This window comes from Triticum urartu, chromosome 6 (genome assembly GCF_003073215.2).
Source record: "Triticum urartu cultivar G1812 chromosome 6, Tu2.1, whole genome shotgun sequence".
Classification (NCBI taxonomy): domain Eukaryota; kingdom Viridiplantae; phylum Streptophyta; class Magnoliopsida; order Poales; family Poaceae; genus Triticum; species Triticum urartu.
This window is the reverse complement of record NC_053027.1, coordinates 347,238,389-347,255,586: the sequence shown is the minus strand read 5'-3', so window position 1 is coordinate 347,255,586 and position 17,198 is coordinate 347,238,389. Positions and strand designations below refer to the sequence as shown.

General features: G+C 47.0%; 1 protein-coding gene across 1 annotated transcript; it reads right to left on the bottom strand.

Moving 5' to 3' along the window:
• Positions 1-11,377: 11,377 nt before the first annotated feature.
• LOC125516774 (ankyrin repeat-containing protein At2g01680-like) lies at positions 11,378-11,641 on the bottom strand. Its single transcript, XM_048682091.1, has one exon. It carries the CDS (start codon positions 11,639-11,641, stop codon positions 11,378-11,380), a length of 264 nt encoding a protein of 87 aa, XP_048538048.1.
• Between the last annotated feature and the right edge of the window lie 5,557 nt (positions 11,642-17,198).

Sequence of the window (17,198 nt, the reverse complement as noted above, 5' to 3'; positions counted from 1 at the left end):
CCAGAGGTGAAACCCATGTATTTTTAGGATGTGTGTGGTGTCTTGTGCAAGCTTGCAAATCGTGCACTTGCTAATTCTGTTTTCAGGGACTTAGTATTTTCACTAAGTCCTGGGGCTGTTTATCTCATGATGCCATATGTTCATGTTGTTTCCTAGTGACCTGTGCCTCTTTTGAGGATGATCAGTAAGGGAGTTTTGTTAATCTTGTAGTTATCTATCCATCCTTGTCTTTGTTTCCAATTATGGAGTAACCTAGCTTGAGTCAATCGAGCTCTACTTTTGCTACTTTGTGAATCTGGGCAGATTGTCAACTTGTTTGCAATTTTGCCGATGATGTTGTAGTTGACTCGTGCATGGTATGCTACTGTTCTTGCCATATATAGCTTTTATTTTGTGCCTTCTTGATGGGTGTATGCTTGTCTTGCCATGACTTGCACCGTAGTGAGTGCATCGAGCTCGTAAACATGCCTACTTGAGTTATATTTCGGCATGTGTCAGTTTTCACCAAGTATGGAAACTGATTATGTTTTTGCTATGTTCACGTGCTTGCAATTGTATTTTATGATCCCTTTTGGCTCAAGGTCACTAAGGGACTTTTGTTAAGCTCTTTGAGTAGCTCCATGCCATGCTTTACTTTGCCATGTTCAGGTCCTGTAGCTTGTATTTTTGTGGCTCCGAAGAGGGCTATCTGATCTGAAATTCCAGACAAGTGTTGATTTCACTAAGTCTGAGATCTGTTTGCATTTTGCATTTTTGCCATGCTTGTTTGAACCTGTTAATTGATGAATTGGCCGTAGCTCAGTGCTAGACTTTTGTTAAGAATCTTGTGTGCATCCCTGCCATGTATTTTTTTTGTCATGTTTGGTTGCTGTAGCATGTTCATTTCATTGCATTTAGGTGCCTACTTGCTGTAAATCGCAGACCGGTGTCATTTTGAATCGCTTGCCATTTCCAAACCGTAACTCCGATTCCGGCGTTCTTTATATTGTTTTCAAGCGATTTCATCTCATCTTTCCAGTGGCACACTTTGTTTTCCAAGTTGAGGCCAGGTTCATGCATTTCCTGTCATATCTTGCATTTTGCATCCCGCATCGCATCCCGCATAGCATATCATCATTGCATCATATCGCTTGATCCTTGCACGTGGTTGATTGTGTCCTTGTTGCTTGTTTGTCTTGTTTGGGTAGAGCCGGGAGACGAGTTCGCTAACGAGGAGCCCGTTGAGTTTGCTTTCGAGGATCCAGTCAACTCTGACAACTGTGCAGGCAAGATGATCATACCCTCGAAATCACTACTATCTTTGCTATGCTAGTTTTCTTGCTCTTTTGCTATGCCAATGCTACGATGCCTACCACTTGCTTGCAAGCCTCCCAAATTGCCATGTCAAACCTCTAACCCACCATTGACCTAGAAAACCGTTGATTGGCTATGTTACCGCTTTGCTCAGCCCCTATTATAGCGTTACTAGTTGCAGGTGAAGGTCGGAGGCCGTTCCTCGTTGGAACATTTATTTACTTGTTGGGATATCATTATATTATCTTGTTATCTTAATCCATCTATACACTTGGTAAAGGGTGGAAGGCTCGGCCTCTCGCCTAGTGTTTTGTTCCACTCTTGCCACCCTAGTTTCCGTCATATCGGTGTTATGTTCCCGGATTTTGCGTTCCTTACGCGGTTGGGTTATAATGGGAACCCCTTGATAGTTCGCCTTGATTAAACTTTTCCAGCAATGCCCAACCTTGGTCTTACCATTTTCCACCTAGCCTCTTTTTCCCTTGGGTTTGCGGAGCCCGCGGGTCATCTTATTTTAAACCCCCCCGGGCCAGTGCTCCTTTGGGTGTTTGTCCAAACTAGAGTCCTGTGCAGCGCCACCTCGGGGAAACTCGAGGTTTGGTTTTAGTTGTATGGAGCGCTCATCTGAGTGTGCCCTGAGAAAGAGATATGTGCAGCTCCTATCGGGATTTGTCGGCACATTCGGGCGGTGTTGCTGGTCTTGTTTTAACCTGTCGAAGTGTCTTGAGTTACCGAGATACCGAGTCTGATCGGAACGTCTTGGGAGGAGGTCTATTCCTTCGTTGACCGTGAGAGCTTGTCATGGGCTAAGTTGGGACTCCCCTGCAGGGATTGAACTTTCGAAAGCCGTGCCCGTGGTTATGGGTAAATGGGAATTTGTTAATGTCCGGTTGTAGATAACTTGAACCTTAACTTAATTAAAATGAATCAACTGAGTGTGTTACCGTGATGGCCTCTTCTCGGCGGAGTCCGTGAAGTGGACACGGTGTTGGAGTAATGTTTGCGCAGGTTGCTCTCTAGTTTCCCGCTCGTGCTTTGCCTTCTCTTCTCGCTCTCTTTTGCGAATAAGTTAGCCACCATATTTGCTAGTCGCTTGTTGCAGCTCCACATATTTACCTTGCCTTACCTATAAGCTTAAATAGTCTTGATCGCGAGGGTGCGAGATTGCTGAGTCCCTGTGGCTCACAGATTACTATTACACCAGATGCAGGGCCCAATGATTCCGGTCCAGGAGACGCATATGAGCTCAAGTGGGAGTTCGATGAAGACTCTCAACGATACTATGTTTCCTTTCCCAATGATCAGTAGTGGTGCCCAGTTGGGGGTGATTGGGACCGTGTCGCATGTTGGGTTATCTTTCATTTTGGCGCCGTAGTCGGGCCATGAGTGTTTGGATGATGTAACGTTATTTATGTACTTGATTGACGTGGCGAGTGTAAGCCAACTATTGTTATCTCCCCTTTATTATTTATATTACACGGGATGTTGTGAAGATTGCCTAACTTGTGACATATGCCTTCAATGCGATTATGCCTCTAAGTCGTGCCTCGACACGTGGGAGATATAGTCGCATTGAGGGTGTTACAGCTCCCCTCCGGGAGGAGCCCCCGGGGCGTGTATAGCGCCGCCCTGACGCGTGGCCGGCACGGAAGGGCTAGGTGAGGTGTATCTGGGCACCCGTGAGCCAGCGCGGGACTCACGGGGCCCTACCTCTAGGCGGGTTGCGCCTGGCACTGGGCCTTATCTTGTGCTGTGTTCCTGCAAATTTGGTTAGATGCCGGCACTCTACGTCCTCGGGTCCCGGCCCTCGAGCTTGTCTCAGCCGTCGCTGGTATGCCAGGTCGCGATGCCGTGGACATGGCCAGAGGGTGAGGGCCGGAGAGCCAGTAAGAGCCCTGAGTCGCGATGCTCAGGTACCCCCCCCTTTAACGTGCAAGTGGTCGACATGGAGAAGAAGAGGTGCCGTGGACAGGCATCAAGTAATCAAGCATGACGGGCGAATGCATAGCCGGAAATAAACGCAAGGGAGATACATGGCGCTCGGCCTGGCCTGAGCGACTTGGGGATGATGCAGCCCGAGGGGCGCCCCCAACAAAGCAAGCTAACGACATGAAATAAAAGGGATACATACCGCAGGGACGGACCCACGCGGCCTGGGAACGATGCAGCCCTGGGAGGGCGCTCCCAGCTGGAAATGAAACTTGTAAGATGTCACCTGAAGGTGTCGAGGGAGAAGGGGTGTTGGTGCAGCAGACTCGGCGGGCTGCGGAAGCCGATCCTCACGAGCCCCCAGGCCCAGGGTCCTCGGGAGGCTCCGGAGGCACTGGTAGCTCTTCGCGAATCATCTCCATCTCCGCCAAGGCTGCGGAACGCCTGTCTTCTTGAGCCTCCATGATGCCCCTCATGAGGCGCTGGCACGTTGCAACCGCGCTCGGCAAGCCGTAAGGCATGCGAACGTAGCTGTGGGGCGGACCCCCGCAGCGCCCCACTCGCGAGGGCCAGAGGCGCTCTATCGTAGCGACTTGGTTGAGCCCTGGTACGTCGATGCAGACGCGCAGCCTACCATCCTCGCCTGGATGGGGAGCCACAGCCGGTAGAAGGCGGCAACCCCTCATGATTCTTGATTCCTGTAGTTCTTGAATGGCCTTGTCGACGAACTCCTGCGGGTCTGACCTTCCTTGCCTTGCTCCTTCTTGAGGGAAACGTGCTTCGTAACACGCCTCCATGTGGTGCCCAAGCGCCTCCCTCGTGACCTTGGCCAGGTCGGTGACCCTCCAGGGGAGAGCCCCCGAGCCCTGCCTGAGGAGGGCGCCGGGCACGCTTTCCTATGCGATGGAAGGAGGTTCCCCCTGGGCAGATGCGGGCCCTGAGAGGCCCGCCTCCCGAGGGGCTGGTCCGGACGATGTCTTCTTCTTCTTGGGGGTGGTCTCGGGAAGCCTCTTGCTTCCGCGATCCGGGTCTTCCAGTGATGCGGCCTGAAAGGCTCGCTCTAGGGAACACACTGCATCCTTCTCTTCACAGGGCACCGTGATGACTCCGCCACTTCCTGGCATCTTGAGGATGTTGTAGCCATGGTGAGTTACGGCCATGAACTTGGCCAGCGCTGGGTACCCAAGGATGGCGTTGTACGGCAGGCGGATGTGGGCGACATCGAAGTCGATGAGCTCGGTGCGGTAGTTGTTGTGTGCCCCGAAGGTGACAGGGAGGCGGACCTGCCCAATCGGGACCGTGAAGCCATCGGTGACTCCGGAGAAGGGCTTGGTTGGCTGAAGCTGATCGTAGGGCACTTGGAGATTGTTGAACGTTTCCACGGACAGGACGTTGAGCCCTGCCCCACCGTCGATGAGGGTCCTGGTGACCAGTACATTGCTGATGACTAGGAGCAAAGCATCAGGAGGACCCCGGCTGTGGCCGCACACTTGAGTTGATCCACTGAGCTGAATGTGATGGAGCAGGCCGACCACCTGAGAGGGCGCATTGCTTCAAGCCTGGGGAGGACTGCATTCACTTCGCGGGCAAACTGCTTGAAGATGCATTGTGAGGCTGGGGCTTGAGCTCCGCCCAGGATGCAGGCGATTGCGCGTGGCTCCTGGAAGCCCCTAGCCCCTTCGTCTCGATGGCGGTTCTCGTTTCTCCTTGGCTGAAGCGGCAGTGGAGGCAGGCCTGCGTTGCCCTGTGGGCGATCCTCACGAGGCTGATTCCTCCAATCCCCCTCGCGAGGCAGGTCTCGCCAGCGATCCTCGCGAGGTTGATCGAGCCACCCTTGGCGCGGGCCGCGGTCTTCCCAGCGTCCTGCGTTTCTTCCTCCTCCTCGGCCGTAGCCCCGACCGGCGCGTTCGGGACGATGGCCGATCCTTCCTTCTCGCACGGCGCGGAGTTCTTGGCATTCGTTGGTCTTGTGGGTGTGGAAGTCGTGGTACACACAGTACCGGCCGCCCCTGGAGGACTCAGGCAGATCTTTGCCCCGCTTGGTGTCTGGTTCTGCCGCGAGGAAGGCAGCCCCCTGGCACTTCACGTCCTTGGCCTTGGGCTTCTTCTCTTCTGGGTCTGCGGCAGGCAGCTCGAGGAGGGAGAGGTGTCCCTCCTCAGCGCTGGCGCACTTGGTCGCCAAGTTGAACAGCTCCAGGGAGGTGCACAGGTCTTCATGCATCGCCAGCTCCTCCTTCATCTTGACATCGCGCACACCATCGGAGAAGGCCGAGATGATGGCCTCCTCGGACACCTTGGGGATCTTGAGGCGCGCGCTGTTGAAGCGCTGGATGTACTTTTGTAGGGTCTCTCCGGGTTGTTGCTTGATGCGGCGCATGTCGCTCACGGCGGGTGGCCGGTCGCGAGTACCTTGGAAGTTGGCGATGAAGCGGGTGCGCATCTGGTCCCGGGAAGAGATCGTTCCTGGAGCCAGATTCAGGAGCCAGGTGCGAGCTCCTTCCTTGAGCGCCATGGGGAACCAGTTCGCCATGACCTTCTCGTCCCCGCTGGCAGCTTCGATGCCCAGCTCATAGAGCTGGAGGAACTCTGCAGGGTCAGTCGTGCCGTCATAATGAGGAGGCGGGTCTGGCTTGAACTTGCCGGGCCACGCGACGCTACGCAGCTCGGTGGTGTAGGCACGGCAGCCTGCGGTGGCCATGAAAGGCTTCGGCTGGTGGAGAGCTCGGTCTTGAGGGTCCCCATGCACTGCAGCTAGGAGCAGCGCGGGGTCTTGGCGTGCCGGAGCCGGAGCAGGGTCGCGGCGTGCCGGAGCAGGGAGCGCCCGGGCAGCTCCTTGCGGGCGAGGGACTTCTTGGCAGCTCCGTTCTTCCTGCGCTGGCACCTGACGGAGCGGGTTCCGCCCAGGGGCCATGCACCTTGGAGCCATGGCGTCTTCTTGGAGAGGAGGCGGCTGGTACGCCCCCGGAGCTTCGTCGCCCGCGCGGGGCGGGGTGCGGCGCAGCGGAACGGACGGTGCGGGAGAGCCCCCCGCGGCGCGGACGAGCTCGGCGACGCGGTCGAGCCACTCTTCGTTGACGTCGTCGACGGGACGGTAGCGCAGGAGCTCGTTTGCCGCGATGAGCGCAGCTCGAGCCTCCAAGGGTGCGCGGAGCGCGCGGGACGAAGAACCAGCTGGTGTGAGCGATGGAGTAGCGGTGCGGTCGTCTTGCCGCACGGACGGATGCTGAGACGACACTTGCTGCTCGCCCCCCGCCGTGCTGGTGGCGGCGTTGATGGCAGGTGATGGGGAACGATGAGGACATCCGCCTACGGGCGCCGTCTGGGCGACACGGGAAGCGATGGCGGCCCGGCACTCGGCGCGGGCCTGACAAGAGTCAGACATGGACGTGACGGTCGGAGGAGAACGGTGCGGTGGAAGACGAACTCCGGCGCACCCCTACCTGGCGCGCCAAATGTCGGATTTCGGGTTCCGGCAGACCCTTAAGGTTCGAACTCTGGGGTGCGCGCGAAGATTACGTCTTCTACCTCTCCGTCTCGCAAGGATCTAGACTACTGAATGAACTGCACAAGGGACACAAGGTTTATACTAGTTCGGGCCACCGTTGTGGTGTAATACCCTACTCAAGTGTGCGGTGGGTGGATTGCCTCTTGGGGCTGATGATGATGAACAATACAAGGAAGAACAGCCTCGCGAGGGTCTGCTCTTGGCTGGGGCAATGAACTGCTGGGAGGGGTTCAGCCACCTCTCTCTCTCTCTCTCTCTCTATGCTTACAACCTCTCTATTGAGCCTCCCCTTCCTTTTTTCCAACCCCCTGCTCTGTGGGCGACTGGTCCTATTTATAGAGGCCCTGGTCCTCTTCCCAAATATTGAGCGGGAAGGGAGCCAACAATGGCGGGCTAATTTGAAGGGGGACAGCAAGTATCAGCTATCCTGACAAAAGTAGTCTTCGCCTGCACAAAGCTCTGGTGATGACGCCATCTTGGGCTCCACGGTGACCTCCGTCTCGTAGTCCTCCTGGTCTTGGTCTCGTTGCACCGAAATGGCAACCTTTGCCTGATGCCTCGGTACTCCGTGGCTGCGCTTGCTCCCTTTGCACCAAAGAGGAAAGGAGGACGCTGTGCGGGCTGGCTCCCGCATGGCGCCACTACAAGAAATATGTCAACTTATGACCACCACTATTGGTCACTGAAAGGTCACAAATTTCCATTTATGACCTTTTTGTGACCAAAAACATAAGGTCAAAAGTTGGGCGTCGTAAACTGACTATAGCGACCTTTCTTCTGGAATGGTCGCAAACGTTTATGACCAAAATATGTCTACTGTGGCATTTTGGTCACTAGCAACCTCCCCAGGCCACGTAGGCATCCACCGTGGCAATCTGACGTGGCACAAGATTCAGCCCGGTCCAATTCGATTTTCTACATGGGCCTAGCCCAACTATTCGGCCTTTTCAATATATTTTTATTTCTGTTAATTTTCACTAGCTACATGGGCCTGGCCCAGTAATTCGGCCTTTTAAATTTCTTTGCCTATCCCTTTTGACAGATTTGTTTGGTCTTGTTTTTTCTGGGCCATTTCTTTGCTGGGCCTCTCAAGTTTTCCCCTCAAAAATAATTGTTCAATATATCTTGGGCGGGGCCGAAATAATTGATCCAATCCAACTTCTTTTATTATGCCATTTACATTACAACACATCACACTACAAGTTATCTTGGGCCTAGCCCAGTTCCGATACATTTTCAAAGCAACATGAAATATTATAGGAGCCCAAAATATAGTTACATGCATTCATTCTAGCAGTACATATCTTTACATCCAACCAGTAAGTGCCAAACAGAACTATTCTACAACAAAGAAAAGAAAATAGATGACAAGACATCACAGAAGTTCCTATTTTCCTCCTCCTTCAACATTTGAAAACCTTCACCTGGCAGTAGATCAATCATGAGTGAGAAACAATACAGCAGCAAAACAATACAGAAACAATACGGTTGATTATTCAAAGAAATTAAACTAAGTGCAGGTCACCCAAAGCTGAATTTCTTGCAATCCAAACAACACAAACAGTAGGAAGATGGTTGCATAGATACAAATCCATGTGGTAGCAGCAAAATTGGCCAATCTGGATAGCATCTTCTCTGTTTGGTACTAACTAAAAAAACTGGACTTGTTCATACAAATCCCTCTTGAATTCCTTACATAGCCAGGATTTGCATCAAATATTCCTTAATTTAGCGGCATTTGTAAGCAGAGAAAGAGAGGGAGGGAGATGGGGATGCTACGTACCTTGTCCTGAAGTTCCAACGACCAGACCAGAGAGAAGTTGCTCCTCGTCTTCTTTCCTTAGCCCCAAATTTGCCTGCAATAACCACAATTCATTGCATCAACCAGCGATCTGATCTCACAAGCGATCTGATCTCACAAGCCCCACCCAGGTGGTGGACTGGTGGTAGTACAGCAGCTAGAAGGCTCATCACTCACCGGTTGAAAAGCTCGACCCGGTACTCCATCTCCTTCTCCGCCATCCCGAACATATGCATCGCACAACCACCACCATCAATTGACCTCAATCACAAGCTCGAAATCGAAGAGGAAGGCATATACGCACAAAAAAAGAACATGAAAATTCCAGAAAAGGGCGACTTGTAGCTGCCAGCAGCAACTTGAGAATGAATGATTGATATCCTGGAAGTTGTAAACTAGAAGCCAGAGAAGCTACTAGTCTGGTTAGTTTCCACAGGTTAATTAGTTTCAAGTTCTGAAACTGAATGCATGGGGTCGAGTATCAGTATTCTGTGTAAATTAGTCATATGATGTACCTGTAGTTACGCAATGATTCTGCTCACGTTAGATAGCATGTACTTCTATACGAGAGAAAGAAGGATTGCTAGCAAATCTGCTACATTTTATTGTGCAATGTCAGTCAGTTTGTGTAGCTAAACTGCCAACAATGAACCAACCAAGTGCATATATACTGCTCGTGAGCATGACCAATTTTTTAATCAGACAAAACCAAATATGTTGCAGAATAAAAAAATCTACAAGGTGAATAGTAGGATCTGAGTTTTCAAAGAATGTATCACTTTCAGCTATACAAGATTGCCCATCCTCAAGAAAACAATTACAATTTCGAGTCATGGCCTGAACAGCCCCAGTAAATCATCCTCAAGAAAACAATTATAAAAGACTAATCTTAACCCACTGGTAGCAGTCGAACACTAGCAACTAGTGAGCACTGAAGAAACAACACAATGAAATAGCTTACCCTGATGGTGTCAGCGTAGTTCCATCTGACCTCCTTGGAGAGCTGGCCGAGGAGGCAGTACCTGTGCGCAGGCTGCAGCCTCAGAACCCTGCAAAACCACAAGCAACGTCAACATCAAACACACATACAAGACACACGCCAAGATCTAGAAGGCAGTCCAACGCTGACGTACTTCAGCGTGTCGGGGATGACCATGCGCTTGGTCCTGTCATACGGTGGTGGTGCGCCCTCGTATGCCTTAGCCTGGGCGTCGTCCTCGAGGCCACCAGCGGCCCCGGGCGCGGCATCCGGCGCAGACGACTAGCAGGCGAAGCTGAAGCTGCTGCATTGGGACAGTACGAACAGTGAGCCATGTGCCTGGACCCTAAACCTTGAAGAAAGCAGTACAAAATTGCACTTCGTATAGGACTGTCATGCAAACCAAAGTAAGCATGAACCTAGTAGATCCCACTAGCATTATGCTTTCTAAAAGATTGCTCGACTAGCATTTTTAAAATTGTCGTGTTGTAGAAACTGAATTGAGGGTAGTGAAAAGGTCCAGAATATGAAGATAAGAAAGAAGTTCTTCCCTAGACTGGTTAGTTTTAGAAGCTCTAGCGCAAAATCGACTCCAGGAAAGATCGACGATCCAATTCAAAGATGTAGAGAAAAGTAATACTTAAAAACGGGAAAATGTCTAAACAACAAGCTAGCTGCACGTTATACAGCGTCAGCTTATTTCACTGCTCCATGGATGGAGCTTACAATACACTAACCACTTAGACGCACTAATGCAGATTAAAGGGATATGCATGTTTTGAGCCTGTTGGTTTAGGTAGATCTATTCTGGATACCAATGTTTATCTCCTTAGACCATAGGCATTCCATCAAACTGGTATGTTACAACAGACTGAATAATTCAAGGAATCACCTAGTAGTGGCAAGAATATACAATTGTACAAATGCAGTGCAAGAAGACTAACTACACGACAGTAACTTCCTAGAGCAGGCAATGTAAAAAGATGTGAATCTCAAATCTATAGCAGCTGTAGTGGTTCAATATAGTTTATGAAATATAATTTAAAGAGAGAGCAGACTGCCTTTATACGATTTTGGTTACTACCAATTGTCAGTACGATTGCATTAGTGCGTCAAGATGCTGAAAAATTTATGCTATCGTTCCAACAGTTTATGCTACAAGCCAACAATATATAAGCCCGTGCCAGTGCTGCTGTTCCGCTGCTTTGCTCCTTGTGCTGCCGCCAGAGATTCCCCAATGGCCTAGAAGAAAAATACTGTTAACTGACAATTTCTCAATAAAGTTTCTATACAACAGCACAAGGTGGTTAACACAAAGGGGAAACAAAGAATTAACATGGCAGCAGAGCAAACCAATACAGCTTGCAACTAATAAGCACATGATATTGCTTGGCAAAAGAAGCCACCAGGATCCAAGTAGATCTAGATTTACAGGTGCAATCTTCAATAACTATTAAAGCCATAATTACCACTACAACAAACACAAACAGAATTATGTACAGATGGAGCAACGAAGTCTATCGACTTGCCCAAAAAGTACTTGCAAAGAAAGAAGGAATGCCAGTATCATCATCCATACAAAATAATCACTAGCATGGACCTAGCAGTAATCATCAGCATGCAACCCATCGCCTGACGCGACTGGGGAATCCAAAGCACTGGATCTAACAGGCAGTGCCTACATCCACTCGAAAACAACATAACTGCTAGAACCAAGTAGATCAAAGCACAGCGCGTACGGATGACATATCCTGCATCGGATAATGCTCAGGAGAGAACCTACTGCGAAGTTTAAACATGCAGCTAGCACGGGCGGGACAATGCTCGGGCAACTCACCCCGCAGGCGAACTTGAAGAAGACCCCGAGCTACTAATCGAGCGAGAAGAGGGGCTCACTCGTGTGCCCTTGCTTGGCGGCGACGTGGAAGGCGTCGAGGTCGAGGCGGGAGCGGAGCTTGGCGGCCTCGAGGTCGTAGAGCGGGAGGAGGAGGTGCACGACCTCGAGCGCGCCGGCCTCCGCCGCGACGTAGAGTGCGGACTCCTCGGCGATGGCCAGGAGGCGGTGCACGGCCTCGGCGTCCGCGGATCGGACGGCCGCGAAGAGCGCCTGGTGGGAGAGCGGCAGGAGATCCATCGTCGGGCGGGCGGCCAACCGGAGAGCCGGCGCGGAGCTGACCAAACGGAACCCTAGCGCGTCGGCCGACCTGCTCGACTCGATCTGGGGCATAGGGTAGGGAGAGATGGTGAGGGGAGGGAGGGACGAGGTCAGCGGCGGTGGTGAGGAGGGCTGCGAGGTCGGCGGTGGGTGGGAGCGGCGGGGAGAGAACTGGATCGGGGAAAGGAGGCCGGGGAGAGGACTGGATCGAGGGAGGAGGTGGCGGCGGCTGCGAGGACAGGAGGGGTGCGATGGGGGAGTCGATGGGATCTGACCTAGGGTTTGGGCTGGGGGTGGGGGTATCTCTTTTTCATTTTATTTTCCTTTTTTCTGTAGATGGATGGATGGATGGATGTGGGATGGAGAGATGGATGGATGGATGGATGGGCGCCATGTCATTGATCCGTGGGAAGAGTCCTGATTGGTCGAAAAAGTAGTGATTTAAAAAAGTGTCTAAGTACTAAAAATAGAGGGATTTTGTGAAGTAGCTATTCAAAATATTTTGCAAAATGGCACCACACAAATTTTCACTAGAGTTAGACCACATTTTATGGATAAGGACCAATTTCTATGCATTTCTGATCTTTCTAGCTATTTTTAATCATTTTCTGAGTGCCCAAAAGGAGGTTTTTTTGTGCAGGAACTACCAAATAATTGTTGCAAAATTGGACCAAATCAATTTTCTAAAATACTAGGACATATTTAATGCACAATTAACAAAATGGTTGGGTGTAAAAAGTTTTGATCCACCTCTCGTGAAAAAGACAAATTTCCGCCGATTCAGCTGTAAGCGGGTCAAATTTGAACTGCAGCTGCCTCATAGTTTGCTATTTATTTTTTACAAAAAATCATTTCTAGGTACATAAGTATCTATTTAATCAGAGAAACACCAAAAGTTTTCCAAGATTCAACCACTAGCTAGGACGGTCAAGGCCGACGTTTTGACCCCATTCTGAAACGGGCATAAAAAATTCAAAAAAAATCAAAAAATTGGGAAACCTTCGCATTGTGTCATCATATGTGGCCAAGTTCCTAGGAAAAATAACAAACTTGTAATACGGCAATTATTTTAAAAAAGTGTTCTCAGAAACGAGCTATCACGTGTGGAGATCAATGGCTTTCAAGCCAAAATGATCAATCTTATGGCCACATTCATGGCATAGTTTGTTCAAATGATCTCATATTGTGCACAAGGGTGCATATTGGAATGGCAAACAATGTTGGCTAAGGAAGTTTTCATTTTCGTTGGACGAAAAAACCATTTTCCATTTTTCGAGTGCCCGAAAGGAGGTTTTTTTGTGAAGGAACTACCAAATAATTGTTGCAAAATTGGACCGAATCATTTTTATAAAATACTAGGCCATATTTAATGCACAATTGACAAAATGGTTGGGTGTAAAAAATTTTGATCCTCCTCCTGTGAAAAAGGCAAATTTCCGCCGATTCAGCTGGAAGCGGGTCAAATTTGAACTGCAGCTGCCTCATAGTTTGCTATTTATTTTTTTTCAAAAATCATTTCTAGGTACATAAGTATCTATTTAATCAGAGAAACACCAAAAAATTCCAAGATTCAACCACTAGCTAGGAACGGTCATTCCCGCCATTTTGACCGCATTTTGAAACGGGTATAAAAAATTCAAAACAAATCAAAAAATTGGGAAACCTTCGCATTGTGTCATCATATGTTGCCAAGTTCCTAGGAAAAATAACAAACTTGTAATACGGCAATTATTTTAAAAAAGTGTTCTCAGAAACGAGCTATCACGTGTGGAGACCAATGGCTTTCAAGCCAAATGATCAATCTTATGGCCACATTCATGGCATAGTTTGTTCAAATGATCTCATATTGTGCACAAGGGTGCATATTGGAATGGCAAACAATGTTGCCTAAGGAAGTTTTCAGTTTTGTTGGACGAAAAAACCATTTTCCATTTTTCGAGTGCCCGAAAGGTGGTTTTTTTGTGAAGGAACTACCAAATAATTGTTGCAAAATTGGACCGAATCATTTTTATAAAATACTAGGCCATATTTAATGCACAATTGACAAAATGGTTGGGTGTAAAAATTATTGATCCACCTCTCGTGAAAAAGGCAAATTTCCGCCGATTCAGCTGGAAGCGGGTCAAATTTGAACTGCAGCTGCCTCATAGTTTGCTATTTATTTTTTACAAAAATCATTTCTAGGTACATAAGTATCTATTTAATCAGAGAAACACCAAAAAAAATCCAAGATTCAACCACTAGCTAGGAACGGTCATTCCCGCCGTTTTGACCGCATTTTCAAAACGGGTATAAAATATTCAAAAAAAATCGAAAAATTGGGAAACCTTCGCATTGTGTCATCATATGTGGCCAAGTTCCTAGGAAAAATAACAAACTTGTAATACGGCAATTATTTTAAAAAAGTGTTCTCAGAAACGAGCTATCACGTGTGGAGATCAATGGCTTTCAAGCCAAATGATCAATCTTATGGCCACATTCATGGCATAGTTTGTTCAAATGATCTCATATTTTGCACAAGGGTGCATATTGGAATGGCAAACAACGTTGCCTAAGGAAGTTTTCATTTTCGTTGGACGAAAAAACCATTTTCCATTTTTCGAGTGCCCGAAAGGAGGTTTTTTTGTGAAGGAACTACCAAATAATTGTTGCAAAATTGGACCGAATCATTTTTATAAAATACTAGGCCATATTTAATGCACAATTGATAAAATGGTTGGGTGTAAAATTTTTTGATCCACCTCTCGTGAAAAAGGCAAATTTCCGCTGATTCAGCTGGAAGCGGGTCAAATTTGAACTGCAGCTGCCTCATAGTTTGCTATTTATTTTTTTCAAAAATCATTTATAGGTACATAAGTATCTATTTAATAAGAGAAACACCAAAAAAATTCCAAGATTCAACCACTGGCTTGGAACGGTCAAGCCCGCCGTTTTGACCCCATTTTGAAACGTGCAAAAAAATTTCAAAAAAAATCAAAAATTGCGAAACCTTCGCATTGTGTCATCATATGTGGCCAAGTTCCTAGGAAAAATAACAAACTTGTAATACGGCAATTATTTTAAAAAAGTGTTCTCAGAAACGAGCTATCACGTGTGGAGATCAATGGCTTTCAAGCCAGAATGATCAATCCTATGGCCACATTCATGGCATAGTTTGTTCAAATGATCTCATATTGTGCACAAGGGTGCATATTGGAATGGCAAACAATGTTGCCTAAGGAAGTTTTCATTTTCGTTGGACAAAAAAACCATTTTCCATTTTTCGAGTGCCCGAAAGGAGGTTTTTTTGTGAAGGAACTACCAAATAATTGTTGTTAAATTGGACCGAATCATTTTTATAAAACACTAGGCCATATTTAATGCACAATTGACAAAATGGTTGGGTGTAAAAAATTTTGATCCACCTCTCGTGAAAAAGGCAAATTTCCGCCGATTCAGCTGGAAGCGGGTCAAATTTGAACTGCAGCTGCCTCATAGTTTGCTATTTATTTTTTTCAAAAATCATTTCTAGGTACATAAGTATCTATTTAATCAGAGAAACACCAAAAAAATTCCAAGATTCAACCACTAGCTAGGAACGGTCATTCCCGTCGTTTTGACCGTATTTTCAAAACGGGTATAAAAATTTCAAAAAAAATCAAAAAATTGGGAAACCTTCGCATTGTGTCATCATATGTGGCCAAGTTCCTAGGAAAAATAACAAACTTGTAATACGGCAATTATTTTAAAAAAGTGTTCTCAGAAACGAGCTATCACTTGTGGAGATCAATGGCTTTCAAGCCAAATGATCAATCTTATGGCCACATTCATGGCATAGTTTGTTCAAATGATCTCATATTGTGCACGAGGGTGCATATTGGAATGGCAAACAATGTTGCCTAAGGAAGTTTTCATTTTCGTTGGACGAAAAAACCATTTTCCATTTTTCAAGTGCCCGAAAGGAGGTTTTTTTGTGAAGGAACTACCAAATAATTGTTGCAAAATTGGACCGAATCATTTTTATAAAATACTAGGCCATATTTAATGCACAATTGGCAAAATGGTTGGGTGTAAAAATTTTTGATCCACCTCTCGTGAAAAAGGCAAATTTCCGCCGATTCAGCTGGAAGCGGGTCAAATTTGAACTGCAGCTGCCTAATAGTTTGCTATTTATTTTTTTCAAAAATCATTTCTAGGTACATAAGTATCTATTTAATCAGAGAAACACCAAAAAAATTCCAAGATTGAACCACTAGCTAGGAACGGTCATTCCCGCCGTTTTGACCGCATTTTGAAACGGGTATAAAAAATTCAAAAAAAATCAAAAAATTGGGAAACCTTCGCACTGTGTCATCATATGTTGCCAAGTTCCTAGGAAAAATAACAAACTTGTAATACGGCAATTATTTTAAAAAAGTGTTCTCAGAAACGAGCTATCACGTGTGGAGATCAATGGCTTTCAAACCAAATGATCAATCTTATGGCCACATTCATGGCATAGTTTGTTCAAATGATCTCATATTGTGCACAAGGGTGCATATTGGAATGGCAAACAATGCTGCCTAAGGAAGTTTTCATTTTCGTTGGACGAAAAAACCATTTTCCATTTTTCGAATGCCCGAAAGGAGGTTTTTTTGTGAAGGAACTACCAAATAATTGTTGCAAAATTGGACCGAATCATTTTTATAAAATACTAGGCCATATTTAATGCACAATTGATAAAATGGTTGGGTGTAAAATTTTTTGATCCACCTCTCGTGAAAAAGGCAAATTTCCGCCGATTCAGTTGGAAGCGGGTCAAATTTGAACTGCAGCTGCCTCATAGTTTGCTATTTATTTTTTTTAAAAATCATTTCTAGGTACATAAGTATCTATTTAATAAGATAAACACCAAAAAAATTCCAAGATTCAACCACTCGCTAGGAACGGTCAAGCCCGCCGTTTTGACCCCATTTTGAAACGGGCATAAAAAATTCAAAAAAAATCAAAAAATTGGGAAACCTTCTCATTGTGTCATCATATGTGGCCAAGTTCCTTGGAAAAATAACAAACTTGTAATACGGCAACTATTTTAAAAAAGTGTTCTCAGAAACGAGCTATCACGTGTGGAGATCAATGGCTGTCAAGCGAAAATGATCAATCTTATAGTCACATTCATGGCATAGTTTGTTCAAATGATCTCATATTGCGCACAAGGGTGCATATTGGAATGGCAAACAATGTTGCCTAAGGAAGTTTTCATTTTCGTTAGACGAAAAAACCATTTTCCATTTTTCGAGTGCCCGAAAGGAGGTTTTTTTGTGAAGGAACTACCAAATAATTGTTGCAAAATTGGACCGAATCATTTTTATAAAATACTAGGCCATATTTAATGCACAATTGACAAAATGGTTGGATGTAAAATTTTTTGATCCACCTCTCGTGAAAAAGGCAAATTTCCGCCGATTCAGGTGGAAGCGGGTCAAATTTGAACTGCAGCTGCCTCATAGTTTGCTATTTATTTTTTTTAAAAATCATTTCTAGGTACATAAGTATCTATTTAATAAGAGAAACACCA

Excerpts from the sequence above, each read along its gene's own strand:
- LOC125516774 (XM_048682091.1), bottom strand. The coding sequence starts at position 11,641 with ATGGATCTCCTGCCGCTCTCCCACCAGGCGCTCTTCGCGGCCGTCCGA.